The 26,540-nt window shown below is 35.8% G+C and overlaps 1 protein-coding gene, 1 long non-coding RNA gene, 1 other non-coding gene and 1 pseudogene across 3 annotated transcripts; 3 read left to right on the top strand and 1 right to left on the bottom strand.

Moving 5' to 3' along the window:
- Positions 1-7,757: 7,757 nt before the first annotated feature.
- Positions 7,758-7,830, top strand: TRNAK-UUU (transfer RNA lysine (anticodon UUU)). Its single transcript has one exon. It is a non-coding gene; the product is annotated as a tRNA-Lys (tRNA).
- A 351-nt stretch (positions 7,831-8,181) lies between these two features.
- LOC104595934 (putative GPI-anchored protein At4g28100 pseudogene) lies at positions 8,182-9,523 on the bottom strand (annotated as a pseudogene).
- Positions 9,524-10,344: 821 nt separating this feature from the next.
- Positions 10,345-14,884, top strand: LOC104595650 (uncharacterized). The gene is made up of 4 exons (XR_734921.3): positions 10,345-10,452; positions 10,551-10,585; positions 14,163-14,248; positions 14,444-14,884. It is a non-coding gene; the product is annotated as an uncharacterized LOC104595650 (long non-coding RNA).
- A 7,755-nt stretch (positions 14,885-22,639) lies between these two features.
- Positions 22,640-23,032, top strand: LOC104595648 (uncharacterized). The gene has a single exon (XM_010256477.2). It carries the CDS (start codon positions 22,640-22,642, stop codon positions 23,030-23,032), a length of 393 nt encoding a protein of 130 aa, XP_010254779.1.
- Positions 23,033-26,540: the final 3,508 nt, after the last annotated feature.

Raw genomic sequence — 26,540 nt, 5'->3', positions numbered from 1 at the left:
AGGCCATATTGACTATTCTGTTTGTTATAGCTTCCGTTTATTAAATAAATACTTTTACTTGATTCTTCAAAGCGGAGAAAATTACTTGATAAATCATTTATTGACAATATAAAAACTCCACCGTGGAAAGGTTAATATGAAGCTTTTCATGATTGGTTCTTACATAAATCAAAATAAATATTTTTATTTATTTTTCAAAGGCGAAAAAATTATTTGATAAGTAATTTATTAACAATGGATGAACCTAATGAGAAAAATGCTGATTTGACAATGACATAATGATGTTTTAATAAATGACTATATAGATGTATACATTTATGGATCTATAGCTGCATATGCATATATGCATAAATAGTGATTGCACATATACATGAGTATTGGCGTACATATTTATGATATTCATACACGCAAATATGAAGTTAGTTGGATTCAGGAGTATTTGCATACATATTTATGATATTCATACACGCAAATATGAAGTTAGTTGGGTTCAGGTTGGTCAACGCCTCAACCCTAATCCTAACCCAATCCAAAGTTTAGTCAGATTCATATTTTTCAACCCTAACCCGAACTTCAACCCAACCCAACCCTACTTTTTTGGCTCATGTTCAGGCTAACCCAATCCAAGTTTCAGTTCTAATTCTATCCTATTCAACTTAGATGGTTGAACCGATGACTCACAACCCAAAGGTAAAAATGATTCAGCCTCTAGATCAGTTTTTTTTAATATTGGTTTTACTTTTGATAAAGCAGTCATTTTGTTGTTATCAGTTTAAATAGAATTTTTGACCATTACCCATGTTTTTTTTTTGTTTGCTTAGTTACTGTTCAAGGATGGATATTGATTGGAGAGTCTTGATCATGTTATGGTATCATAGATCTATAATAGGTCTTGTGTCCCTAAATCATCCTTTATTAGTCTCCAAGGAACCAAATACAATGCTAAATGGTTTTCTAGGAACTAACTACAAACCAAGGTTAAAAGTATCGATCCGTATTGTTCCGGGACCTCTTCGATACGCCTCTACAGTGGGTGTATTGGGGTTTGATTGGTTCAGGGAGTGGAGGAGCTCTAAACTGCCCCCCTGAATTGGTTTTGAAAAAAAAAAGTAAAAAAATGTATTGATTCATCCGGTATGCCCCTATCGACGTATCGGGCATATCGATATTTTGAACCTTGCTACAAACCAAAGAATTTTCGAAGAAGTACGAACAGACCCAATGCCGATTTCTGATTTCCATTACAGAGCTATAAATATTCAAAATATCAAAAATCTCCACTCTACACACCAATACCCACTCGTAAATTGGCATCAATTCCGAGCTAACACCCACCCCAAATTTACTTTGGACAAAAATTCTGACCTTGGGCTGAATCGTCATTCTCCCAAGAATTTTTTCATTATCTTCCTTTTCTCACAGATTTACTAGGAAACATAGTGTTTATCTTTAAGCACATACTAGTTCAACAAAACCACGCTACATAAGTTTTGTCTAGGGGTGGCAATTCATGTTTTCATGATATGTTGAGATAGGAGTATTTGGATATATGGGTTGGCATGACACACAATTAATTAATTATGTCAAAATTACAAACATGAGTACAATCTGTTTATTATACATGTAACATGACATGACCTGCGTAAAACAAATTTATATGATTAACTTGTTTAATTATTTATAAATGGCATGTATAATACAAAATCAACTGTTTAAATTAAACAATAAAATAAAAATTCAATAATTCATTACCTAAATAAATTTGTAAAAACCATTAAATGTATACCTATATATCAAAATAATACTTCATTCAAATATATATACATGATCTAATATTTTAAACTTTGGGTCATAAATACATCACTAGCGGGGTTAAAAATGCCATTTGGAGATATAATTTTTTTATGCCTATTTGGAAATATATCACGGTTTTAAAAATAATTCAAAAACGAAATTATTATGGCCATTGGTTTTTTGGTCGACAGTTTGACCGTCTGGCTTGAACGGATGGCCTGTTTTGACAAAACAAGTTTAAAAATAAAAAACGACCAAAAACCATTGAACGGGTTGACATATCGACGGTTTGACTGCCCGAGTCAACGGGTCATTGATTGATTCAATGGTTTTGGCTAGGGACCGGGTTTGGGGTAAAACGGAACTGGTTAACTGAACGGTTCCTGGGCCGAACCGTCTGAGTCAACAACAGTTTGAAAGCCACGGGAGATACAATAATAAATTAGGTTATATTTTTTAAAATAAAATAATTATAACTATATTATTATGAATAATAAACAACCATGTAGGACCAGTCTTGAACCGATTATTTAATTGGGATCAAACCATAGACCTCATTATATTGAAAACAATAGTCAAAATAATACTAATTTATTTTTATGTTAATAAGTTAAACATTTTTAACTAATATTATCTTATTTATTATTTACCAAATTTACTATTTCAAACATGAAACGTGATAAAAAAATACAAGAAAGATAAAAAATTATATATTTCATAAAATGCTCAGTTCCGGACCTGAATCAATTATGGACAAGTAAGAATGAGAATCAATCCAATAATTAATCAAGACAAAATCATGAAACCAAAACCGTTATAATTATGTTTAGTCAATTTAGTTCCATCAGGATAGATCCAACACATTGGTTCAGCCATAGTTTTTTCTTAAATAAATTAAATAAATAAATAAAAGTCTATTGGGATGGGACTTGGTATATAGGCTATCTCAAACCAGACCTGACCTGTTGACAACACTAAATATTGGGCTCAAGGGGAGAGAATAATTTTTTAGTAAATGATTTCTAAATAAATAAATAATTTAGTAAAATAAATAAATAAATGTTTATTGAAAACTATCTCTTAATGTCACATCTCTTTTATTCTACCGATTTATTTTATTAAAATAAATAATTTATTTAATTTTATTGAATAAATAAAATGTTTAGATAATAATAATAAAATAAATAAAAGTTGAGATAGAGAATATGAGAGAGGGAGAGAAAGAACAGGAATGGCATTTTATTTATAGGATGTCATAATCGTAAATAATTGTATGCGGCACTACTATAATTTTCGAATGACATTGAATCAATTAGATAAAGAGATTTGTCTTATATGTGGCATTACTATAATTTTTGAATATTATAGAAACAATTATATAGGAAGGTTTGTCTTATATATGAATTTTTCAAACAAAGAGAGGTGGGAGAAAAGAATAAATAAAAGATAGGAGAGAGAGACATGTGTCAATAATTTAGAGAAAAAAATTATACAAGTGTCAACCTCACAATGTTGTCGTACACCCTCCTAATGCTTTAAGCATATAGATAGATTTTCAAATTAAGTGGGTAAATTCGAAATTGAAATGTTTATTACCACTTTAATACAATTTTGACACAAACATGATTAAGGTGAACCTAAGTACACCAACTTCATGTCATAAACACCAAAGATCGCTTCAAGACTTGTTTAATGGCCAAGGTCCCAATCAAAGAACAGGTATAAATTATGAAGAGACCCTTTAACTCTGTAATCAAGCTTAGCACTATTTGATTTGTTTTCTTAAATAGGACCCACAAGTCTACTTTCAATAAGTAATGTTGCCTTTCTACACTTTCTTCTTAAACCCAAACTTTACTTTCGATGGAGGGGGTGACCACTGAAATTTTACGTCTCTTTCTACTTATCCATTACTCTTTTTTTTGGAGATTGGCTTCAACCAGGGCAAACCTGTGCCTACACCGTTCTAATAGCCTTTCCCAACCTTGCATTGGGAATATCACCCCATGAAATAAAGCACATAAGTACGAAGATATTCTCAATGTAAGGCAACAAAGGCTGCTTAGACAGACTTTGCCTTGACTGAAGCCGAATTCTTTTTTTTTTTTTTTTTTTTGTTTGAAAGGTTTCTACTTATCCATTACAAGACCTGATATTGGTGTCCTCCTTGCAAAAAAACATATCATTCGTCATCTTAAACAGACTTTGAATTTTGGGATTCATATTATCTTCATTCTTCTTTGGTTCAGCTTCATGACTTTTTTAGATGCCATACACTCACAAATGGGCTTTTGTATCTTCATAGGCCTAGATCTTTTCTCTTAGGCTCTGTTTGGTTTATGGGATGGGGATGAGAAAAAGAGAATATTCCAAAAATATTCCCTTTTCTCTTATTTATTTTGAGGGAAATAGAGGGATGGGATGAGAACAATGTGGGATGCCAGATCCCAAAATCGTGGAAATGAGGTCGCACCAAAACAGTGCGACCTCGGTGGAAAAACTCGAGAAACCACTGTTACCACTGTGCTGCTGCTACCTCCCCTTCCCCGTTTGAAACCAGAAGCGGAGCAGCGGCGGCGGCACCCCTCTCAGCCACTCCCTTCCTCCCTCTCTCCTCTCTTCTTCTCTTCTTCTTCCGTCTTTTGTTTTTCGCCCCCAAAAAAAGCATTGTTCATCATCTTCTCAACAACGAACACAGGAAATACCAGCGGCGGTGACCAGGATCATTTATCTTCTAGTACCTCTCCGTTCTTCCATTTTCTCTACTTCCATGTTCTTCCCCCTTCCTTTACATCTTCGCTTTCCATTGGCGAACTATTGTTCGTCTTCCTCTTGGTGAAATAGAGCACCCCACAAAGGCTATACTCCACCTTTCTTACAGTCTCACTAGTTTTGACTAGTTCCTCCGGTCATCCATTGTTTCTAGCTTCGTAGATATTCGTCTTCCTTCGGCTTCGTCTCACCGGAATTCCTACTCTCAGTCCTTCTTCTTATTCTTCCCTTCTTCCCTTTCTCTGATCGCCGCTGCAACTCTTGGCAGCGGCGATATGAGAATCTCAGTACTCCCATCTCCCTCTCATTCCCTCATTTTCCCTCCCTCTCTAATCGTCACTGCAATCATGGAGCTCTCTTCTTCATGAATCCGATGAAGAAGCAGCTCGTGACAGTGCTTTTCCTATTATTTCCCCATATATAAAACCAAACAATGGAAAGGTAAATTTTTACACTTTCCCATCCCATCCCACCCAAATCTTCCCACAAACCAAACGGAGCCTTAGAGTTTGCACAAACAAGCTACTATTTCTTGGTCAAGTAGCGAAGTTGAATACTAAAGTGTAGTCATTGCTAAAACTGAATTCATGTGGCTTCTCCTATTATTTTAAGCAATGTTTTTGACCCACCATTGACCTGGCCAGTCGAACTATTTGAACCGCCACCCAGTATATATATGCGATGATATGGCACGGTTTGAACTATTCGACCCGGCTGGTCAAACTAGTAACCCGTGACCCAAAGGCAAAAATGGTTTTGCCTTCGGGTTGTTTTTTAAAACATTGATTTTACGAGCTGCACATTCTAATTACTCAACCCCCCGTGCTATGATATTCCTAGTGCAATATATATCAACCATCAATCCTATTTGCTATGCTTGCATCAAATATATAGAAATTGACAACCACTTTGTTCATAAGCAAGTGGTCTCCAAGTTTCTTATTATTTGCTTCATTTGCAATTGAGGCCAACTCGCAAATATATTCACCAAAGGTCTCATGGTGGCGTGGTTTAGTTTCTTTAATATATAGTTTAAAACTTATATTATCTTTATTGATTAATTTTAGTAATTTAATATGTGGATTATCATAATATATTAATATATGGTTCAAGACTTATCATTATAATTTAAATTTTGTAAACATTACCTTTTACATTACGTATTATAGACATTCATATATTAAAATGAAAATAAATGATCAAATCACTAAGTAACTCAATGGTCAAATAAGACAATAGCCTTTGTAACCATGAATGCTTAGGTTCAAATCTTCATGTCATCAAAAAATATTTTGGGGTTTATTTCAAGGCAACTTCGGTTCCACCAAGGCCAACCAAAGTTGTTCATCAGGTCGGTTTGAGTAGGGTAAACCTCTAGACCTTGGATTTGGCCTAGGTGGGGGTTAGTTCCAAGAATTTGGAAACAAACCTTACCCTTTAATATATTGAGTAGGGTTGGTTCAAGACCAATTTGAGATAAGTTCCATTTGATTATAGGTAGAACCTATCCATTTGCTCACCCCTAATACCACTAAATAATGATTCTACCAAATCAACAACACAAAGGTTATCAATGCATTTCAAGCACATAACAAATGGAATAAAGTTGTGAACCAATATAATTATCTAATCTCTTGTAACTATTTTATCATATGTATAAATTCAAAATTCAAATTCATTGAAAAAACTATGAAACAACTCAGTGAGAAGAATTCCTTAAACATTGTCTCCATTAGGACGCGTTTGGAAATGATGCAAATGGAGTGTAAATCCTGGTTCATGATAAATTTGCACTTTGGTTCACTTTTGCTTGTGTTTGGAAACATTACATTTATGCATTGACAAATGACATTTATGCATTACATTTGTACATATTTACATTACATTTATGCATATTTACATTGATAATAAGATGTAAAAGTACATCAATAAAAAGAAGTAAATTTGCATTCAAGTGGACTTTTGATAAAAAAAAAACATAATCTTTATTGGAATTCATGTTTGCATCTATTGTAGCCTAGGATGGGCTGCAACAAGGTAATTCCGCTTTCGAGCCGAGGGTTGATTGAGGAGTCCAAGGTCTATCGTGGCCGAGGGCCAGTAGGCCAGTCCTGCAAGGAGAGAGAGGGAGAACGTCAAAGGCCTCGATGAATACTCGAGGCGGAGACTCCAACGATCAAGTTAGTACGGGTGCAACGAAGGGTGGACGAGGCTTGAGGTTAAGATGCTCAGACGAGGCCACAAAGGGAATAAGGGAGCTCTTAGTAGTCCAAAATCTAGATGTTTACCTTGAGAGGGTTCCCCCTATTTATACTTGAGGTTGTTTGGAGGTAGGTGGGCGTGGCCGGTTAGGATGTGGTCCGACCTTGAGGAGCGTGGTCATTCGAGGCCGCCACGTGCGACCGTGCTATTGGCCCCGTGTCGTGCACCGGCCTTTGCTCTATGTGTGCCCTCATTGGGTCCGCCCTACATACCGCCGTCTGCCATGCGTGTGCATGCTATTGGTCTAGGCTATGTGCGCCTACATCAGCATCCATTACAACTAAAAGTCTATTTGGTAAGAAGGTAAATTTGTCGGTATAAAACTGACTCAATTTTACAATTTATATGAACAATTTTATACTCTACATATTTGCATTCACACTTATTTGCATCGTTTCCAAACGCAGCCTTAAAATCTTTTACTTTTGGAAAACTTCGTTACAAACTTCTAAATGAATACATGGAAACACCATCCATCCATGTAAACCCACAAGTGGTGGACCAGTACCTTTGGGTGACTCCAAAAGCTTCCTTTTTCATTAAAGAAACATAACTCCATAACCATCCACTTTCCCTCTATGTGTTTTTGTGTTTCTTTTGATTATTTGTTCTCCATAAATATATACTTAAATCAGTCCAACAAAAATAAGTAGCATTCATAGTTTTCCAGGCTTTTGAGTATGTTTGATTTGATTACAGACATTAGACATCTTTTTTTTTTGATATTAAATCACTCACATTTGCCCTCACATAGCCCTATTTCAATTTTTCTTGACATAGTATAATACTTTTTCTAACAACATTAATAATTCTTTTGAAAGGTAGTGAGAACCGATAGCAGGGGATGCAGTGCTCGAAACCACAACATGATGTTGTTATTGAATAAAGTTCCTTACATTATATGTACGAACCTTCATTCTTACGTGAATGCCGTCTTAGCTCAGCTGGTAGAGCGCATGGCTTTTAACCATGTGGTCGTGGGTTCGATTCCCACAGACGGCGTGTTTTTACGCTTTTCTCCGCCACCAAATTCAGTCGAATTTCCTTCCCAATAGAAAAATGAAAAAAAAAAGAAGAAAAATCTGTGCTGCCGAAAACATTAGGAACGGGCCCCTTTCTCCAAACAAACTCCCATCAATTTTGATAAATATCACCTTATCATTTGTTTTTAGAAAATTTCTGATACATACCCTTTATTTTAGGTTAAGTATCAATTTAGTACCTAAACTTTAAAACAGGACAATTTAATCCTCAAATTTTTTAAACGCGACAATCTAATATCTAATCATTAAATGAAACGTGAAAAGACAAAACTGTCCTTAAACTATCATTTAGTTTTTTTATCAACCTATCCGTAATATGACAATATAAACGTCTCATAATCTCGAATGAACACGAGAGTTGTAGCTTTACTAGTACCTGCCGTTAACAACGGTTCATCTCGATTTCTGCTGTTGCTGGACATCAGTGGCGGAGATAGATAATCTTTAATTTTTTTCTCCTTTATTTTTTAGAGAGAGACTGGAAATTGTTTTGCTGGCTGGGATCGATCCGTAAGAGCTGAGTTAATTTTTTTGGTTCGGCTTGGGAGTTCTGGGCAGATTTGAATTTGTAGTGGTGCTTTGCAAATTTAATTTTGATGAAGCATCCTGCTTCCAGTGAGATGGAGTGTTAATTGGTTGTTATATCTCGATTTAATTGGTTGTTAATTTGTTCTTGGTATGCTTGTATGGCGCACGTTAGCAATAGGAAATATACAGAAGAGATGACAGAGCAACAGATTTTTGTTGACAATTCGATTGCCGTTCAAGTAATGACAGATGATTGGAAATTATGAAGAAAGAAAACACCAATGGGAAGAAATAAACGATAAGAAATAGTAAAAAAAAACTAACATTTTCAAGGGCGCCGAGACACTTGGTGCAGCCGGAGTAGGACGAATTCCGGCAATTCCGTTCCAAATTCTTGACGGCAGCCATAAGAGTTGCGTTCCTGTGGGAGGTAAGGTTGAATGTGGCGGGGCAACTCAGCGAGGTAATCTGATGGAGCCGAATGCCACAGAAACAGAGAATGGCGTCGCATGTGGAGTTGGGCTATGGAATGTTTATATTATGACTCTGCAACGAGCTCTAAAGTGAGTTGACGCACTTCTGGCAGTCATCTGGTACCATCACATCGTCTGACAACGTGGGCATAGCTGACGGTACCTGTAGTGCTGACCTAGCATGCACAGCGAAGAGCCAGGCGACGAGCATCGGACAACAACGGCTACGATCGAGGTTGTGCCCGCATGCCTCACTGATGCCGTCGAAAAGCTCTTCGGAGAGGTCGAGATGGCATGTTTGTACTTGCGTTTGGACGGGAAAGGTGGGAACGATGTTTGTACCAGAGAAATCACCCGGTTTGATGGGCTACTGGGGACCGCTTTGAGATTCCGATGGGATTGCAGAAAGGGATATAGAAAACAAAGAGGATAAAGCGATGAGATACATGAATCCGAATAACGAGAAGTCCATTTTATTTATGTCTAAAATGTGAAGATTCAAGGAAACTCTGCCTTTGTGAGGAGTTGTTACTCTGCTTGCTTCAAGAAAGATTCAAGATTATCTGTTTTATTTTCGTGAGAAAGAAGATAATGAACAGTGTTTTATTTTAAGGGTAATTTTGATATTTTCGAAAATAGTAAATCACACATGTGGTCACATGATGTACATAACTGAAGGTCCATTACGTATATATTAAATTGTTTCATTTCGAAAGTTGGAGTATTAGATTGTCGAATTTTAAAGTTTAGGTATTAAATTGGCACTCGACATAAAATATAGGATACCTATCAGGAATTTTCTCTTTTTTTTTTGGTTTTAAAATCAAATAAAAACCGTTTGGGTTGGAAAGAAATTGTTTTTTAAAAAAAAGGTTGTATATATGTTTTATATTTTCAATATTGAAACACAAAACATGTTATTGAACTTCTGATTTAAAAAAATATATATTTTCATCAGATTACTTAATATCATGTGATATAAATAATGTAATTTTTACATTACAAAATTTGATTTGTTTTAAAAACCATTGTTTTAATGGTTACAAAAATATGTACCAACTTGTTTTTCTCTTTTGAAAACAAAGAAAAAAGAATTTAAGAATATGTTTTATTTTATTTTTTCGTTGGAATTATAATTTCAAAAACAAATGAAAACAAAAAACATTTATGTTTTAGAAGTCCACTAAAATATATACCAAATTCATTATAGTTTAATGGATCAACCCCGTGCATTATAGTTTTTTTAGTTATAAATAAATACAACAAAATTGGTATTAACGTGTCGACAGTTCAATTGTTTGGACTTTGGATCGACAGGTTATTTATCAGGTCAGCAGTTTTTGTAATACAGTGGGTGGGTTAAACCGTTAAAGGTTGATCCAAATCGAGATTGTAACAGACCACCGGTCTGACTGGTTAGACTGACAACGGGTTGAAAACACTGTTGCATTGAATTGAAACCTGAAGCAAAAGTAAATCAGAAATTGCACTTTATACTCTTGCACCGGTCTCACTCCTTCCTTCGGCAGAAAGTTCGAATTACTGATCTGAGCCGAAACTCCGGCAACGGTGATGATGAGGTAAATCACTGTCGATTTTTTTTTTCTATCCTCTTTCCTATTCTTCTTCTTCCTCCTCTCCTCTCTCTCTGTTACTTTATTTTTTCATTCCTCCTCAGTTTTTCCGCTGCAGACCAGACCAGACCACAGCAAGGTATGTTTTCCTCGATTTTCCTTCTAGCAAAGTATTTTTTATATAGATCTTTAGTAGAAGGCCTGAAATGCATGTTAAATTTGGTTGTTTCTACTTGACCTCGAAATGCATGTTAAATTTAGCAGCTCTTCTTTCAAATATTTAAATGTGTTTTGATTTTTTTTCCCAATTTCAGTTTGGAATGCATCCTTATGTAAGTAAAGCTGTTTGGTTGTTAGTTCCGTATGGTGTTTGAATTTTTCTACATTTATTCTGTTGTTTACCTGATTCAACTCTATCTTTGTAGCTAATAAGTCTGAAAGATCTCTATCAAGTTGATTAGAGTATAATAATATTCTAATCTAATTTCAAATTAGATAGAAGTCTGATTAAATATGAATAATGACAATAGCAAGCAAGAGTTTGAAATCAACAAATCAGAAACAATAGCAAGAGTTTTATAAACCAAATCTCGTGTACTAGAGTCCAGTAATGAGCTTTCTTCAGAAAAAAAATCAAAGAAAAAAAAAAGAAAAAGAAATTAGGACCTTTTAGATTATGCTCATGTTGTGCATTTCCAATGGCAAGCAAGCACAGATCGGAGGGGGTCATGTCAAATCGGGTGCTGGTTGAAAAACTTCTGCCAAACCCCTTCATATAAGTGCTGATTTGGAGTTTGAAATCCAAGCAAAGTCAGTATTCTTATGTTGCCAATCCTAAACAGTTGTTAGAAGGTACTAGTGAGAATGACAATGGGTAGTATAGTTGGATCCATCAGCATCTCAATGATAAATTTATTGGTAATATTTAAATCTACTTTCTATTTTTGTTGCCTTTATTGTTTTGATACAGTAAACCATAAAATCTCAGAGCAAAATTATAAGACAAATTAATATGACATAAGTCAACTACTTTGTATAACTGTTGGTGAGTTCAACTCTTTTCTTTATTCCCAAGGGAAAAAAACAACAAAAAGTTTATACATAGATTGAATTAGCAAGAAGAAATTTCCATTCTTGTAACTTGATTAGAGTATTACCATTCATGATAACAACATAGTAGAACTTTAAGACGAATCAATATATAAATTAACCTTTTTTTATCATGTATCACGAAGAAGTCAACAATGTAATTTCTAGCAAGTTCTCTTTTCTTTTCTTTTTCTTATTTTTCTTAGGTTGAATTTATTTTGATATATAAGTAGGCAGAAAACTTTGTTCTCACTTTTCACCATAATAAGGGGAAGACATATGGCTGATATATTTCAAAGTGAAATTGTTTTTCACCTCATTTGTATTGAAACAAACAAAGCCAAGCAAAATATCACCAGCCAAAGTCTATATGGAGATTAATTTAGGCTATTGAAACATTTAATAAATTGCATTCTAGGTATTTAATCAGTGTACCAACAACAACTAACTAACTAAAGCTTAAGTGCATGAGATTAAGAGCATGAACTAGTCATCATACCTAGGCACTATGGTTCATCTTAAGCATCTGACCATCAGTTGATGAGCAAGTAGCATCATACATGCTACCAAAATTGTCTGTGTGGAGCTGAAGTTGGGAAACCTTGTTGGCTTCTCTTGGAGTGGTGCCTATTGCACTTAAAGTAGACACCAGATCTTGCAGAATAGATGCAGAACTAGAAACAGTTCCTTCTGACTGTGTTACAACAAGAAGACCCAATTCCATATGTCAGTTCCCTCAGCTTCTTTTCCAAAAGAATACTCAAGGCATCACCTCCTATCACATTTAAACCAAGGGAAGGCAATTTGGAACTTTTTGCTGCAGCAGGGAGATTTTTACAATGAGAATCTAAAGAAGAGCTACTACTATTTTCTACAACCTGACAAGAGGAGTGTGATCCTGGAATATATTTTATCATAGGAGAGGTGAATGTGAATGAAACCACATCCATGCCATTCCTACTATTATCTTCCATCCACTTTGGGTGTCCATCTCTTGCTGCATTGGATTGGATAGGTTTTCTCATCTTCATCAACTGAAACAGTTGATGTTGCAAAGCCATGCTAATGAGCATCACTTTCCTCAATGGATAGAAGAATGCTAAGTTGATGACCCTTTGGAAAGGATGGAGAAACAAATCAAGGGTATTTTTTTTCATGTAAATTAATTAATATGATAACTGGTAGGTCGGGGTTAGCTTTGTGGTTAACTAAAAAATATAGTGCATGTGAACACTTTATTATAATTAAAAAATATAGAACCACAGGAACTATTGTCAGCCCGATCCCTTTCCAAAGGGTTTGTAGTTCAACCCCTCCAAGGGGTCCACCTACTGTCCATCTTCCCCAACCCATTCATCCACCCAACCATCAACACCACGCCCATTGGTTTACACCAAGAAATTGCTGATTTCCCCCTTGTCACATAAGATGTTCACCATCAGAAATAACACCCAATAGCAAACATCATCCCAATTAAGAAGGATCAATTGATAAACTTGCATCCTTTGTAGCATCCTTGATTTTTTCTGTGGTCTCATGAATTGGATGTCTAGAACCACAAGTAGTAGATAGGAGATCTCTGGGATGTTATTCCATCAGGGTTTGATAAAATCCTCTGTAAGTTGCTATGCTGAGTGTTGCTATTAGTAGGTTCTCAGACTGTCAAACAGACACCAAGTAGATGCCAACTTAGCAGTGGCACACAACAGTAATCTACTGCATCAATTAATTGCTGAAAGCATTTCCTTTCTTCTTGTTCAGTCAACTTCTTGAGGTAAGACTGGCAAATACTGCAGACTTACAATCTAGAACCAATAATGAACAAATTGGAAATCCTACAATCTAGAACCAAATTATTCTATTGAGGCCTTTAAGTTTTCTTTAAGGTCCACTTGTACAATTGTGGAAATCCTGCAAAATAACAACTGGACCTTATGTAGGAGCTAAAATGTCAAATTGGAAATTTCTCGATTTTTATGATTTTTTGTATTTTTAGACAGTGGGGTATTTTGGTTACGCTATTGTCTATGGGTTCTATCATATTATGCTTATGGTGAGTGATATCCTTAAACCTTAGAGTGATTCTAGCTGCTCATTGAATGATTTTGGGTTTTCTTTCTCTTTCTTTTTTAAAGGTAAAAATAAAATTTTATTAAAGTGAAAAAGGAGAGTACAAGAAAGATGACCAGCAGTATGGCTGACTGTTCATCTAGTTTTCAAGGTTTGCCAATGCCTTAATGCCCTTAAGAGAAATACAAAAATCCTAGTTATTGAATAGGGAGCCTTATTTTTTCTTTGGGGGAATCATAGAGTTTAGCTGATTGTTCTCTTTGATCTATTGCTGATATCAATAGGCCTTCATCCAAATGTTGACATGGTTATGGGTAAAATGTAATGAAGGTTGACTTGGAAGAGTCAATGTGACTTGGGTAGGAGTCAAAAGGAATTGTTGGAATCAAACACTTGATTGATTCAGGTACTGAAGGATCAAGGATCCACAATGACTTGGTTCCGTATGCTTGAGAGTGGAACCAATTTGGGAGGGAGTTGCGCATAACACAGACAAATAAGACTGGTATATTCCTATTTTTTTTCTAACATACGGCTTCATTTACCTGGTTATGCAGGCTCATCCAAGTGTGTGCAAGGGAGCTTATATGTCCAGCTTATCATGAACCATGTAACACCATATCAGCACCAAATTATGAACTATGTAAGTTCAGTCCTTATTTCTTCTTCATTTTTTTTTCTTGAAATTTCTTCAAAACATTTGAACCATTAATCCAATAATTATATAGTAGATTAAAAACATGAAACATCAATTTTGCCTTTTTAAGTTGAGATGGGCTTGAAACTATCTAATTTCAAAATTTTTCTAGTCAACTAATACATATCTTATATCTCACAGGGACCATTATAAACAGAAGCAATTAATCCCTGCAATTGGATCCAATACCAATATGTCTCATATCCAAGGAACTGTTATTTGTTCCAGAAAAGTAGGTCTGCAACCTAGAGGCCGAAGTGGTGGCCACGACTACAAGGGACTTTCATATGTATCTGATGTTCCATTCATCATTGTTGACCTGCTAAATTTTCGATCTATTGATGTTGATATAGAAGATAACAGTGCATAGATCCAAGCTGGATCAATTCTTGGCAAAGTTTATGGTGGAGAATGATTTTTTTTTTTGTAATTTTTGTTTGTTTATGTGTTTTTCTTTTCATATTTTCTCCATATATGCACTTGTTAGCAAGTTGCCAATGTGTGTATATGTTGAAAAATATATAATAAGTGGCTGTTTTTGAGGTTTTTTTTAAGAAGGGCAGAAATGAAAATTTTGGCTGATTCCGATTCCAGTTGAACCAAACAGTAACAATCGGAATCCGATTCCAATTCCTGACTGAACCAAACAAGTACCAGGAATAGGTGATTCCGATTCCGATTCCAATCCTGTCCATGAACCAAACACACCCTAAATTGCAATTGGTTTCAGTGCAAATTTTAACCATGTCCAAAATTAATTTGTACTTGGTTCAGTTTTGTTTTCAATTATTTGTGATTATGATTTGCATTCCTACCTGGTAAAAAATTTATACTTTTTGTCCTTTTTGCACTCACTGGTAATGCAAATGTTGCACTCCAAAAAATTGATGCAAAATTTGCACCACCTTCCTCCTATCTCAATTTTTTATTATATAAAGTGGGGACTACATCTTGCATCAAACCTTATTCTTAGACAGATAACCCTCCACCTCTTTTCTCTTTCATTTAAAGTAGAGGTAACCTTATTTTGATTTTCACAAACAAATAAGGCAAAGTCAAATTTTTAGCAAAGGTAAACCAGAACTTGTAGTTTTATACAGCCCTTTTGAACTACCATACATTTATATCAGTGCAAATGAAAATTGTACTGCAACCAATGCAATTTGTAGTATTTTAAACCCTCAAATTTCTCATATTTTACAATTTACATGAATTTGAAATTTTGAATGGGGCTAGTCGTTTGAATTCTGCAGAATTGAGGCGAGAGCATAAATCCACAGTACCACACAACCGATTGCAGCAACTACTAGTAAAATCGCAGGAACATGCTAAAGGAAAATTTCCCAAGTATTCTTGATTGAAGACATTTGCAGTGCTGGTCCATTAGGTATCCAAGCCCATCTGACCATCGGATAGGTTTGGGCTGTGGGCCAAATCCAAGCTTGAGGAGTGAGGACTATGGGTTGTTAGCCCGTTGAGCCATGGTAAGTGTGTATATTTTAATTCACGATGTATATACAGTTGGTCTAAATAGTGGCCTGGTGTAGACTTCTTCTCAGTCTGGTAGACATTTGATTTTGTTTGATGGATGAAAGATTGAGGGCCCCTTTGGTTTATACAGTTGAAATCAGAATTGGAATTGAAATCCTTTAAAATTGGAATCAAAATCTGTTTGGTTAATGGAAATTGGAATCAGCTGGAATATGATTTTATTTTTGGAGGAAATACCTATTACCTCAAATGGGGGAATATCATTCCACCAGGAATTGAAATAAGATTTTGATTCTGTCCAACCAAATAGTTGGAATAAAAATAATTCATTCCAATTCCAATTCCAGACCCCTATTCCTGCAAATCAAACAGGCCCTGAAAATTAATAGTATGACCTAACATGAAATCAAAACATTTGGTCAATGTGATCTACAACATGATTTTGAAAATTGGACCAAATCAGATGGTCAAACCAATTGACCTAGGAATCAGTCATGGGTTCAGGGCAGGTTTTGGACTCCAAAACCATCCAACACAGTTTTGGACCGGAAGGTCAAACCGTTTGATCCGGGAACCGGTGGCAAAGCGGTTCCATTTTCGATCAGGTTTTCAAAACAATGATCCGCAGGCTAACGTACCCAACCGGTCATTTTAATACGCTGCAGAGCTCGAAATTGTTCTAACAGGTTTCATCATACTCTAGCTGTGGATGCTCCTGAATATATGAAGACAACAGGTTTAACGGTCGGGGCTTTCTTGCATGATCTAATTACGTACATTCGGAATGCTATTGATTTTTTTTTTTTTTTGTAGGAAAAAACGTATCATTAAAACTTTAAAACGGGTGAAGAGCCTCATAGTCCAGGTTTACAATGATGCTTAGCCAATTAAGCATTACATTGGGGAAACTGTGTAGTGAAAGCTTTCAGTCCTGGCCCGATTGGCTAAGTCACGAACAGCCAGCCCTATTTGCAGAGCTGTTGACATATCGATAGAGTTGTGATGACAAGAAGACAACAGATGCCTGAGATCGGAGATAATGTTCCCTTCCTTGGATACTATCGTCATGATCTTCTATCGGTTTGTGTAGATGTTTTCTGTGCTAGAGATATTCTCCTTGATCTTCTGACCTATCAAAATTTTCGTCTAAAATCCCAAGTGTGAATTTAAGATGAAGGGCTCTTCTCTCTTTCTTTCGGATGCTATCGTCATGGAACAGTTAGATCCACTGTTTTCAAAACCGGACTGGACCGGATGGTCGGATTGGAAAAACCGGGAACCAGTCACCTGACCAGTTGCGTTTTCCTCTAAAATCGTTTTTTTCCTCAAAACTGTTGATTTTGGTCAGCAAATTGCTGAATCGGCTGGTTAACCGTTCGAACCGTTTTGACCGTTTTCCAATTTTTTATTTTATTTTTATTTTTTTGTCAGAATGGGCCGGTCGTTCAGGTCGAATAGTCGGACCGTTCGTACCGGTAATGGACCCCTGACCGGTTCGTTTTTAAAAACCATGGTTAGACCCTTTTGAAGTATTGGATTGAGGTTTGTGGCTCGGCGATGCAAGTCACAATGGAGAGAGAACATATCCCATTCAAGTAAAATATCACTCGGTAATTAATGGGATTGGATCTAGTAAGCACAACATAGAAATCATGTTCAATGAGCACTTGATAAATATTCTGACAATTGTCAAAAGGTGTCTTTACTCTTTTTCAAGGGTAGGTTGGGGGTATTTTAAGGAACAAGTGTCAAAAAACTTCTGAAATGCTCATTGAATGTGGTTACAATGCTGTGCCTACCTTATCAGGACTCACATATAATTATACTCTAGGAATGACCCCGTACTAAGTATGAGACCATTAATCTGAATTATTTCAACTTTTTAAATTATTTATATTAGATATTTAGGTTAGGCTTTTTATTTGATTTAAGAGACTTGCCATATTTTATCTAGAGAATGACCCCATACAAAGGGGCAACTACAATATCATTTAATTTGAAACTAGTGAATAACCTCCTACTAAGTACGGGAAATCAGTAATGTTAAATTTGCATTATGGAATCAATAATGTTAAATTTATATTTATTAATATTTTAAATAATTATTAAAATTTTAAGGAATATTTATTTCAAAAAATAGTTTTTCAATAATTATTAGAATATGGATAGTTTTCTTTTGTTATGATACGTAGAAGGTTAATGATTAACTGAGATTGATAGAATGTAGGTAGAAGTGGTTGTGGATAACCACTTTTGCATTTTTTTAGGAATGGATTGAAAATGGTGGTAGTGGGTTGTGGGTTTTAATAGCAACTTCTCAGAAAATGCCACATGTCTAACCTTCCAGAATGGTCGGAGGCTTTAGCCTACTAGTGGGTTGTGGGATTTAGCAGGAATTTCTTATAAAATGCTACGTGTATAGCTTTCTAGAAAATGAGAAGCCTACTTGTCTGAATGATGGTATTAGACTGTGGGCTTTCACAACAACTCCTCAGAAAATGCCATGTGTCTAAATTTCCAAAAAAAATGAAAAGCCACGTGTATGAATGGTGGGGGCTATAGCCTCATGGGTCTTACATCTTTGTAATTGACAATCTATTCTGGCCTACTTTGTTTGAAAATAACTTTTAATTTATGTTGTTTTTAATATAATTTAAAAGATTAAATGAGGTCTTATTTGTAAGCAGTAACCCACTTTAATTGGTATTTACTATTTATTCGATAAATTTATTTTTAAAAGCTAAATCAGGTTATGCTTCCAAAAAAAAGTTAAATATGTTTTGCAATTAATAAACTATTTCATCTAAAAGAATGAAACTAATACCATTTGTATTAATCGTTTAGTCATTTTTATGAATTTTATTTATTTTTATCCATTTAATATTTTGAATATTTTTAAGTTAAATTATTTGTTTAATTGTTACTTTTGAAGTGGGTGCGTTTGAATAAAATTTAGTTACTACTATGACATTTGAAGTGGCTACTTTTTAGGGATTAGGATGCTGTGTGTGTACATTTTCGAAGTGGAATTATCACTTTTTTGTGAGTTGATAGACTTTTTTAAGAGTGAGAGTTTAACCTCTTCTAAGATTCTATCTATTGAAATTTTGCAATGCCACATGCCTGAAGGGTGGGGGTTGTTGCCTATATATATTATGGGTGTGTCCTTGGATGTGTTTGCATTCCACCCATCTGCTTCATAAACACAATTATATTCTAATTTTTTAAATGATATTTTGATTTTTTTATTGGTTCTAAAACTAGCAAATCGTGATTTCAAAACCATCAAATTAAATGGGTGTTTTATAGTGTAGATGAAAAATTGGTTGGTGTGTTGTCAACCACATCACACATAACACATCATGTCTCATCAAGATAATTGTTATGTATTGTGGACAAAAATGTGTGGATTGAATTTTAGGCAATAATGTTTTGAACATTATGAAAGACACCTTTTTGAACATAACCACATGGTTAAAAAAGAAGGCTGATGCAACCATGTGATTCTTCATTTTGGACAATATTCCTATATTGCATAAAAGGCAACCTATATTTTTACATGTAACAATATATATCTTTGAGCTTATGATAAATAAATGGATGTATGATCAAAGCTGAATAGTGATATATAAATTGCTGAAGTGTGGGCTGCTTGGGAAGCCCACAATCTTGCTCTCAATTTCAATGGAAAATCCGTCATCATTAAGGGTGATTCCAAGTTAGTTATTAATAGTTTGAAAAAACAAGTGAACCCTTCGTGAAGACTGAGGAGGATCATTGAAGGCTGCAGGACTTTGATTGAGAGGATGGATGACGTCGTTGAATATGAGCACACTTATTGGGAAGAGAATCGAGTTGCTGATTGACTTGCAAATTGTGCTCATTCTAACCTTTCTTCTCTTGCTTGTTTTCCTTTATCTTTAAAATGTATTTCTTGTGCTGACATTTGGGAATGAATTACCCCCGCTGTGTGTAGCCTCTTCTTCGTTTTATTATTGATTTCTTGCTTCTTATTAAAATAATAATAATAATAATAATAATAATAATTTAATATTCTTCATAACGCTTCTTCATTTGCAGCCACTTTGACATTAATTAAGCTTGAACAAGTATGGTGTTAGGTGGTATAATTAAAACTATATTTTGACCTTGTAGCGGAATTAAATTATTTCTGAGATGAAATGGTCTTACACTCTTACTCTTTAGGCCTTAGCACGAGTCCCGTCATAGCTTTTGTGGTTGACTCGGTCAAATTTAAATCTAACCGAGCTTGGCCACATGAACTAGTATTGTATAAGTTAATAATAAATGAATAAATTGATGTCTTGATAAAATTAAGGGTAAATTATAAAGATCCCCTATATTATGACCGTGAGACAAAGACCTTCTTTTGTTAGTTTTTCGTTGAACTCCGCTGTTATAATATTTTTTAATTCCTAATTATTTTCGTAATAATTATTGAACAATTGAAGAAAAATACTATTCATCTTTCCCGATTTTATGATACACGAACAGCGGCGGCAACAGACTTCCGTTGAAGTCCTCTCTCTCTCCCTCTCTCTCCCCTATCTCTCTTCTTCCCCTTCCCCTTTCTTCTTTGAGATTTTCTTTGTTTTCCGTTCCTTGCAAATGGAGAAAAATCGGACTGGACACACCAAAACAAAATTTCTGGGTGAACATCGACACCGGAAGCAGCTTGAGTTGGGTCCGATGCCAACCCTGTACTAACTGCTCCAAAATTATAGTTCATCTGATGATTATATAGAGTTACAACAACAACAACTATGATCTAAGTTCATTATGATACTAACCCATCTCTGATTTGTGACTATGAGATGAGGAGACAAACGTTCACAAATTTATAAAAGGTTTTGGCTGATTGGCTCATGGCTGTGACTCCAAGCGATGGGCAGTAGTTAGATTGTTGGAAAGATTCTCTGGCTCTCATCTTCTCCTCACCAGTCACCCCTTTACACACTCCATGATTACTATGTCTATGTAAGTCAAAAAAGAGTCACAAGAGAGAGACAGAGAATATATATGTATTGTTTGAACATGACAACTGATCCATCCATTCAATTTCCAAGTAGCCCTTAAAAACTTTACCTCCATTGATACCCATCTCCCTATCCAGCTATCCTCCGCACCTTGCTTTATTCTTCCCTTCCTGAGTCCCAACATAGCCAAATAATCATGCTAGCGAAAGAAACTGGATTCTTGTAATTAATCTGTCATCATCGTTGTTTGGTATAGATTGAGCTTGATTGGAACAATACTAGACAAACGAACATGGCTAGTGTAGGAGGATGGAACAGAGAGGAGGAGAAGGCATTCTAGACCACAATTGCGATGCACTGGGCTGCTAACAACTCAAAAGACCGATGGGAGAAGATTGCTTCCATGGTTCCAAGTAAGACTGTAGCTGAACTGAAGAAACACTACGAGGTTTTGGTCGAGGATGTAGATGCAATTTAGTCGGGCCAAATCCCGATTCCCACTTACGTCAAGGAGGAGGCTGCCAGCAGCAAAGATCAACACCTCTTTCCTGCTTCTGCTTCTGGGGCTGCTGATAAGAGGTTGAGCTGTAATTTTGAAACTGGGTTTTCTGGGTTGGGCATTGATTCAAGCGGGGTTGGCATCGGACCCAACTCAGGCGGATCAAATAGGTTTTAAGAGAAAAGGGGCACAAAAAGAAAATAAAAAAAGTTTAATAGGATATTTTGATAATTTAACCATTTTATCATTTGACTTAAGGGAGTCTTTGTTGCAAAACAAAGTACAGCGGTTTTTGTCAGAAACCCTATAATAGGGATGTCTTTGTAATTTACCCTAAAATTAAATCAAACTTTAGTATTAATTTTACACAGAAGATGATTTGATTGTTTAATATATAGAGTAGCAAATCTCAACCGGATCTTAAGTCATTAACAACCCCAACGCAAAAAGTATGGACTTTTTGAGTTCAAGCTCAACACGCAATGATGATTATTCTTGGAATTCTGTTCACATCTTGTGCCGGATTAAAGAGCTTTAGTACAAAGAATGAGTATTAGGTGGACCCATGCCTTACCATAGGCAAATTCTTGTACTGATCTCTCAACTAACAAATGAATTGATCAAAGATGCTTGCTTAAGGTGATGGATGGTAATTTTTAAATTCCTAAAGATTTGGCTTACCTGTTCTTAAAATTAATTATTATTTTTTATTAGATTTCCTTGCTTTGTTTTTATTTTATTATTAGATAGGCCTAGCATTGTGGGGGCAAGGCGGGCTAAATCTTCTCCTATTATTACAAATTTTTCTTTTAAAAATGATTAATAAAATTTAAGATAGCGGCCCCTCCACACTTGCAAGGCCAACACGTAATGACAATTGGGTAGAGTACCGAGTCAATCAAAATATGGTTCGAAATAATAGGTAACCATCACTTGGGATGGGAGGTACAGAGGTACGGGGTACCATCATCTTTCCCATGTTGTTTGATATTAGATACAATAAAGCTAATTAATTTGCTGGTATATTTCCCCAAGTCAATCAAGATCAGGTATTTGAATTACATTTAATTTTATTATCTTCTTTCTACAAAGACTGCAATAGCCAAAAGAGAAGCATTCAAATTTCAAATCATGCATTCTCTACAATATGCAAGAAATAAAGATATATAACAAGTAATCGAACAGAATATATATGACCATTTCAACCAAACTAATATTTAAAGCTACCAATTAGAATTTAGACCGACATTCCTGCACAATATATAATATCATCATCTTCTACTCTCAAGTTGTTCTTCATCATTTAATTTACTTGTGATGACTTGTCTTCAGTTGCGCGCGGTGACATCGATGTTGTCTTCAGATAATCTAGCTGCCGATCAGGTTTTCGTCTACGGATCAGGTTTACATACCAAAAGAAGTCACCGTGGCTATGAGAAGCTACATAATGAGCACTCTACTGATGTGTCTACGTCCAAATTGATCAAGGTTGCAGCAAATTTGCTTGTAAAATTGTTTCGATCATCTACGAAGAAACATATACAGGAGGTAACAACCGTAGCTCATCACCAGGCAAAGCAAAATACAAAGCTTAGCAAGATTCACCCGCTCTTTAATATTCTTGATCCCCAACGAAGCAAGAAAGCCATGGCAAAGCCGGAGTTCTTGAGGTATCTGGAGTATATGAAGGAGGCTGGGACATGGGACCCTGATTCAGATGGGCCTGTTTTATATTTCAAATGACGTGTTTTTTTTTTTATTTATTTATTTGTAATCTTCTTCTCCTTTGTTTTAACTTTGTTCCCCTTGTGTGGACATTTTAGAATTCAGTGAGTCTTTGATTTGGGCTTGGTCGGGTGCAGCAAGAGAAAAGATCGAATATTTAGCTTTTGTTTTTAACCGTTTGGATTTTGGAAAAAGTTTTCCTCAGCAATTAATTTTGCATCTTTCTTAATACCGAAAAAAATTTTTTGCACCTTTCTTGCAGAAAATTGGACTTCAATTATATTTATATGGATGCACATGCACTACCTAATTAATTAAGGTTGAGATGGTTTGAACCGTGAGTAAGGGTGTCAATGGACCGATTTTGCCGTCCGATCCAAAATCAATTTGAACGGATTGGACGGACTAACAAGATATATTGGACTGGACGAATCCAGTCCAAAATATTTATTAGATTGGATTGGACCTGGTCTGTCTGTAATAAATTTATATTGTATTGAGTTGGATTAAGCTAATATCTGGTCCATTGATATAAGATAAGAAAATATGTGTTAATAAATTGGGTTTGGGTTGAAACCAATCTAAATCAAAATAAATTTAAACAGATTGAACGGTCCAAACATTGAATTAGACCGATTGATCCAAAACATTCATTGGATTGGATTGGACCTGATCCATTTATAATAAACTCACATTGGACTGGAGCAGCTGCTGCAGCTTCAATCGACGAAAAACTTGCATCTATTTTATAGAAGTGATAGTATATAATATACTCTGTGAAACTGTGGACGTTTGGAAGTGGCCAACCTTCCTCTTGTTCTGGATCGGTCACAGTGCAAGCATGTCCTGCTGCAATGAAATCATTATTTGGGGGTTGGAGCAACAAAACGGAGGGCATCTTTGTAGGATGATAAATATGGACCATCAACAAAGATCTTATGCATATTTTGTTTCAGATGGTCATGCAAAGTAAACGATAGATATGCATATCAACAATTGAATTGCTAGATTTCAGAATGTGTAAGCAGCCATATTCATCAACAACTGCATTAAATTTATGAACTAATCTAATGTAGTCCAGTTGCTGTGTTTTGGATGAATTCACTTTTAACGACATCTAACATGGTCTTTGGAAGTGTGGGCATTTTTCAAGAAAAAATGTCTATGCTTCTAAAATCTATTTTTCACAAAAAACGTTTCTGTCACGTAGGTATTGAGTAAACCTGTTTATGGGCTGGGTAGCCTGACGGGCTGGCCCGGCCCAGCCTGACCCCTGAATGGGCTTGAGCATGTGTTTTAGCCCATGGGCTTGACCTCGGGCCTAAAAGCCCGAGCCCGACTATTTTACAGGCCGAGCTCGAGATTTATTAAAAAAGCCCGACCCGACTTTTCCTAAACTGCCTAACCCTAACCCTAAGTACTTAAAACTTTTTCTTTTCATTCTTCTTTCTCACTCTCACTCTCAGAAGTGGCTCTCATTTCTCCCTCTCAACTCTCAGAACCGACGAACCCAGTTGCACCTGTGAACTCAGTCACCGGTGGCCGACATCACCAGAAGTAGTCATCTCTCTCTTCGACGATGATCTCTTTCTCTCTCCAGCCAGCACCGCTTTCATCTTCTTTCTTCTCATTCTTAGTTCTCTTTCTTCTTAGAACTAGGTCTTCCATCTTCTCAGTTCTCTCTCCAGTTGGTGCCTCCAGAACCCAAGTGCACTGTTTTCATTCTACGAACTCAGGCACCGGCGACTGGTGCCACCAGATCTAGATTCTCTCTCTCTCTCTCTCGAGCGGTTAGTTCTCTTTCCCTCTCTCTCTCTGGCCGACATTGTTGTCATCTTCTATCTTCTCACTTTCTCAATTTCTATTCTCACTCTCAGACTCCTAGGAATCGGCGAACTCGGTAGGCACCGTTCTCTCAATCCTCAGAGGGCATTGGCACTCAGACTCCTAGGTCGGGCTTCAAACTCGGGCCGGGCTTCATGCTTTTTATGAGGGCTGGGCTCGGGCCCAAGTTTTATACCCATTGGTCAGGCCGGGCTCGGGCTCAGACCTGAAAAATTTATGTTAATAAAGAGCAAAATCCTGGCCCGACCTATGAACAGGTCTAGTAGTGAGCAATACTATGTTGTTTGGTAGGGTGATTTTCATCATTGTTTTTCATGTATGTGCTGGCTGACAAATAAGCACCACATAGGATACACATCAATCAACAATTGGGGGAAATGGTTCACCGGGCGTTTCATGCATCAATGGGGTTCCAATTTTCGAGGCATGCCCTATTTTTTAATAATTGGTTGAACCAAACAATAAAATACATGAGCATTTATTAAAATGCCTATATAAATCCAACTTGACACCATTTTTTTGAAAAACAACCAGGGTTCCAAACATCTCGCGGGAGTGTTGGGCAATGATTAATACTAAAATAACTTACGGATTTGGGATAGTTTTATGACACCGGGTGATCCGGGTCCAACGGATCCCATCAAATAGAGGCTGTTCTTTTTTAGAAAAAAGGAATTAAATTTTTTTGGTTACTTAATTATGGGCAGTTAACTAGTTAAGTCAGCTGATCTACTCACATACAAGTTCCAGACTGACTCTTTAAATGTTTTGAGATCACATTGGCGCCTACAGAGCGCGCCCCACTGACGTCTCACGCCTCATGGAGTCATAGAACATTTAAACAGTACATTGGAAACATCTCCCAATAATAAGTACGGGAGATATTCTCAATGGACGCTCAGATGTCTATGCGGGGGCGCAGATGAATTCAAATGTTTTACTTGCCATTCCTTGTCATCCTCGAGGAGTTCGGATTACTCCTCACAGGTGCACCTCACTCCAATTTCAAAGCACATTTCAGCATACATCTAGAACATTTCTTATGAATTAAAAATTTACAAATACGAGATGTTTAAAATGCAGGGCTGATATGTCCTGTGAGGCTGTGAGATTGTCTTCGAGAGGTTATGGCCATGTTTAATTCATTGCTCTGGACTTTATTTTTTTAATTCTTGCTCATTCTAGGTAAGAATGAATAACATTAGAGTGTTTGGTTATAAAATTCTTGCTAAGAGTCGCATTCTTTTTAGAATGAAAAATTAAGTCTATAGCACAAAAATTGACTAACCTGCAATATGAAAAATAATAATGTCACATCTTGCTCATTTCATTCTTTAAGGAAACTCTACTTATAAAACTGTTGCCATATATTTTTACTTTTGTGAAAGTACTTTTATAAAAGCATTTTTATAAAAGCACTTTTATGAAAACATTTTTATGAAAGTACTTTTATGAAAGTACTTTTATAAAAATACTTTTATTAAAATACAAAAACACTTTTAGGAAAACATTTTTGCAAAAATATTTTTATAAAAGCATTTTTATAAAAGTACTTTTATAAAACATCTATGCCAATTGATAAACATTGATTACTGAGACCTAAGCCAGTGGTTTGTGAATATGGGTACATTTTTTTTTAAGAATAAAAATGAACAATATATGACACTTGTCGGTCTAAAAA

This window comes from Nelumbo nucifera, chromosome 5, assembly GCF_055504915.1.
Source record: "Nelumbo nucifera cultivar China Antique chromosome 5, China Antique-T2T, whole genome shotgun sequence".
NCBI lineage: Eukaryota > Viridiplantae > Streptophyta > Magnoliopsida > Proteales > Nelumbonaceae > Nelumbo > Nelumbo nucifera.
The sequence above is the reverse complement of the archived record's forward strand: the minus strand, read 5'-3'. Positions and strand labels throughout refer to the sequence as shown.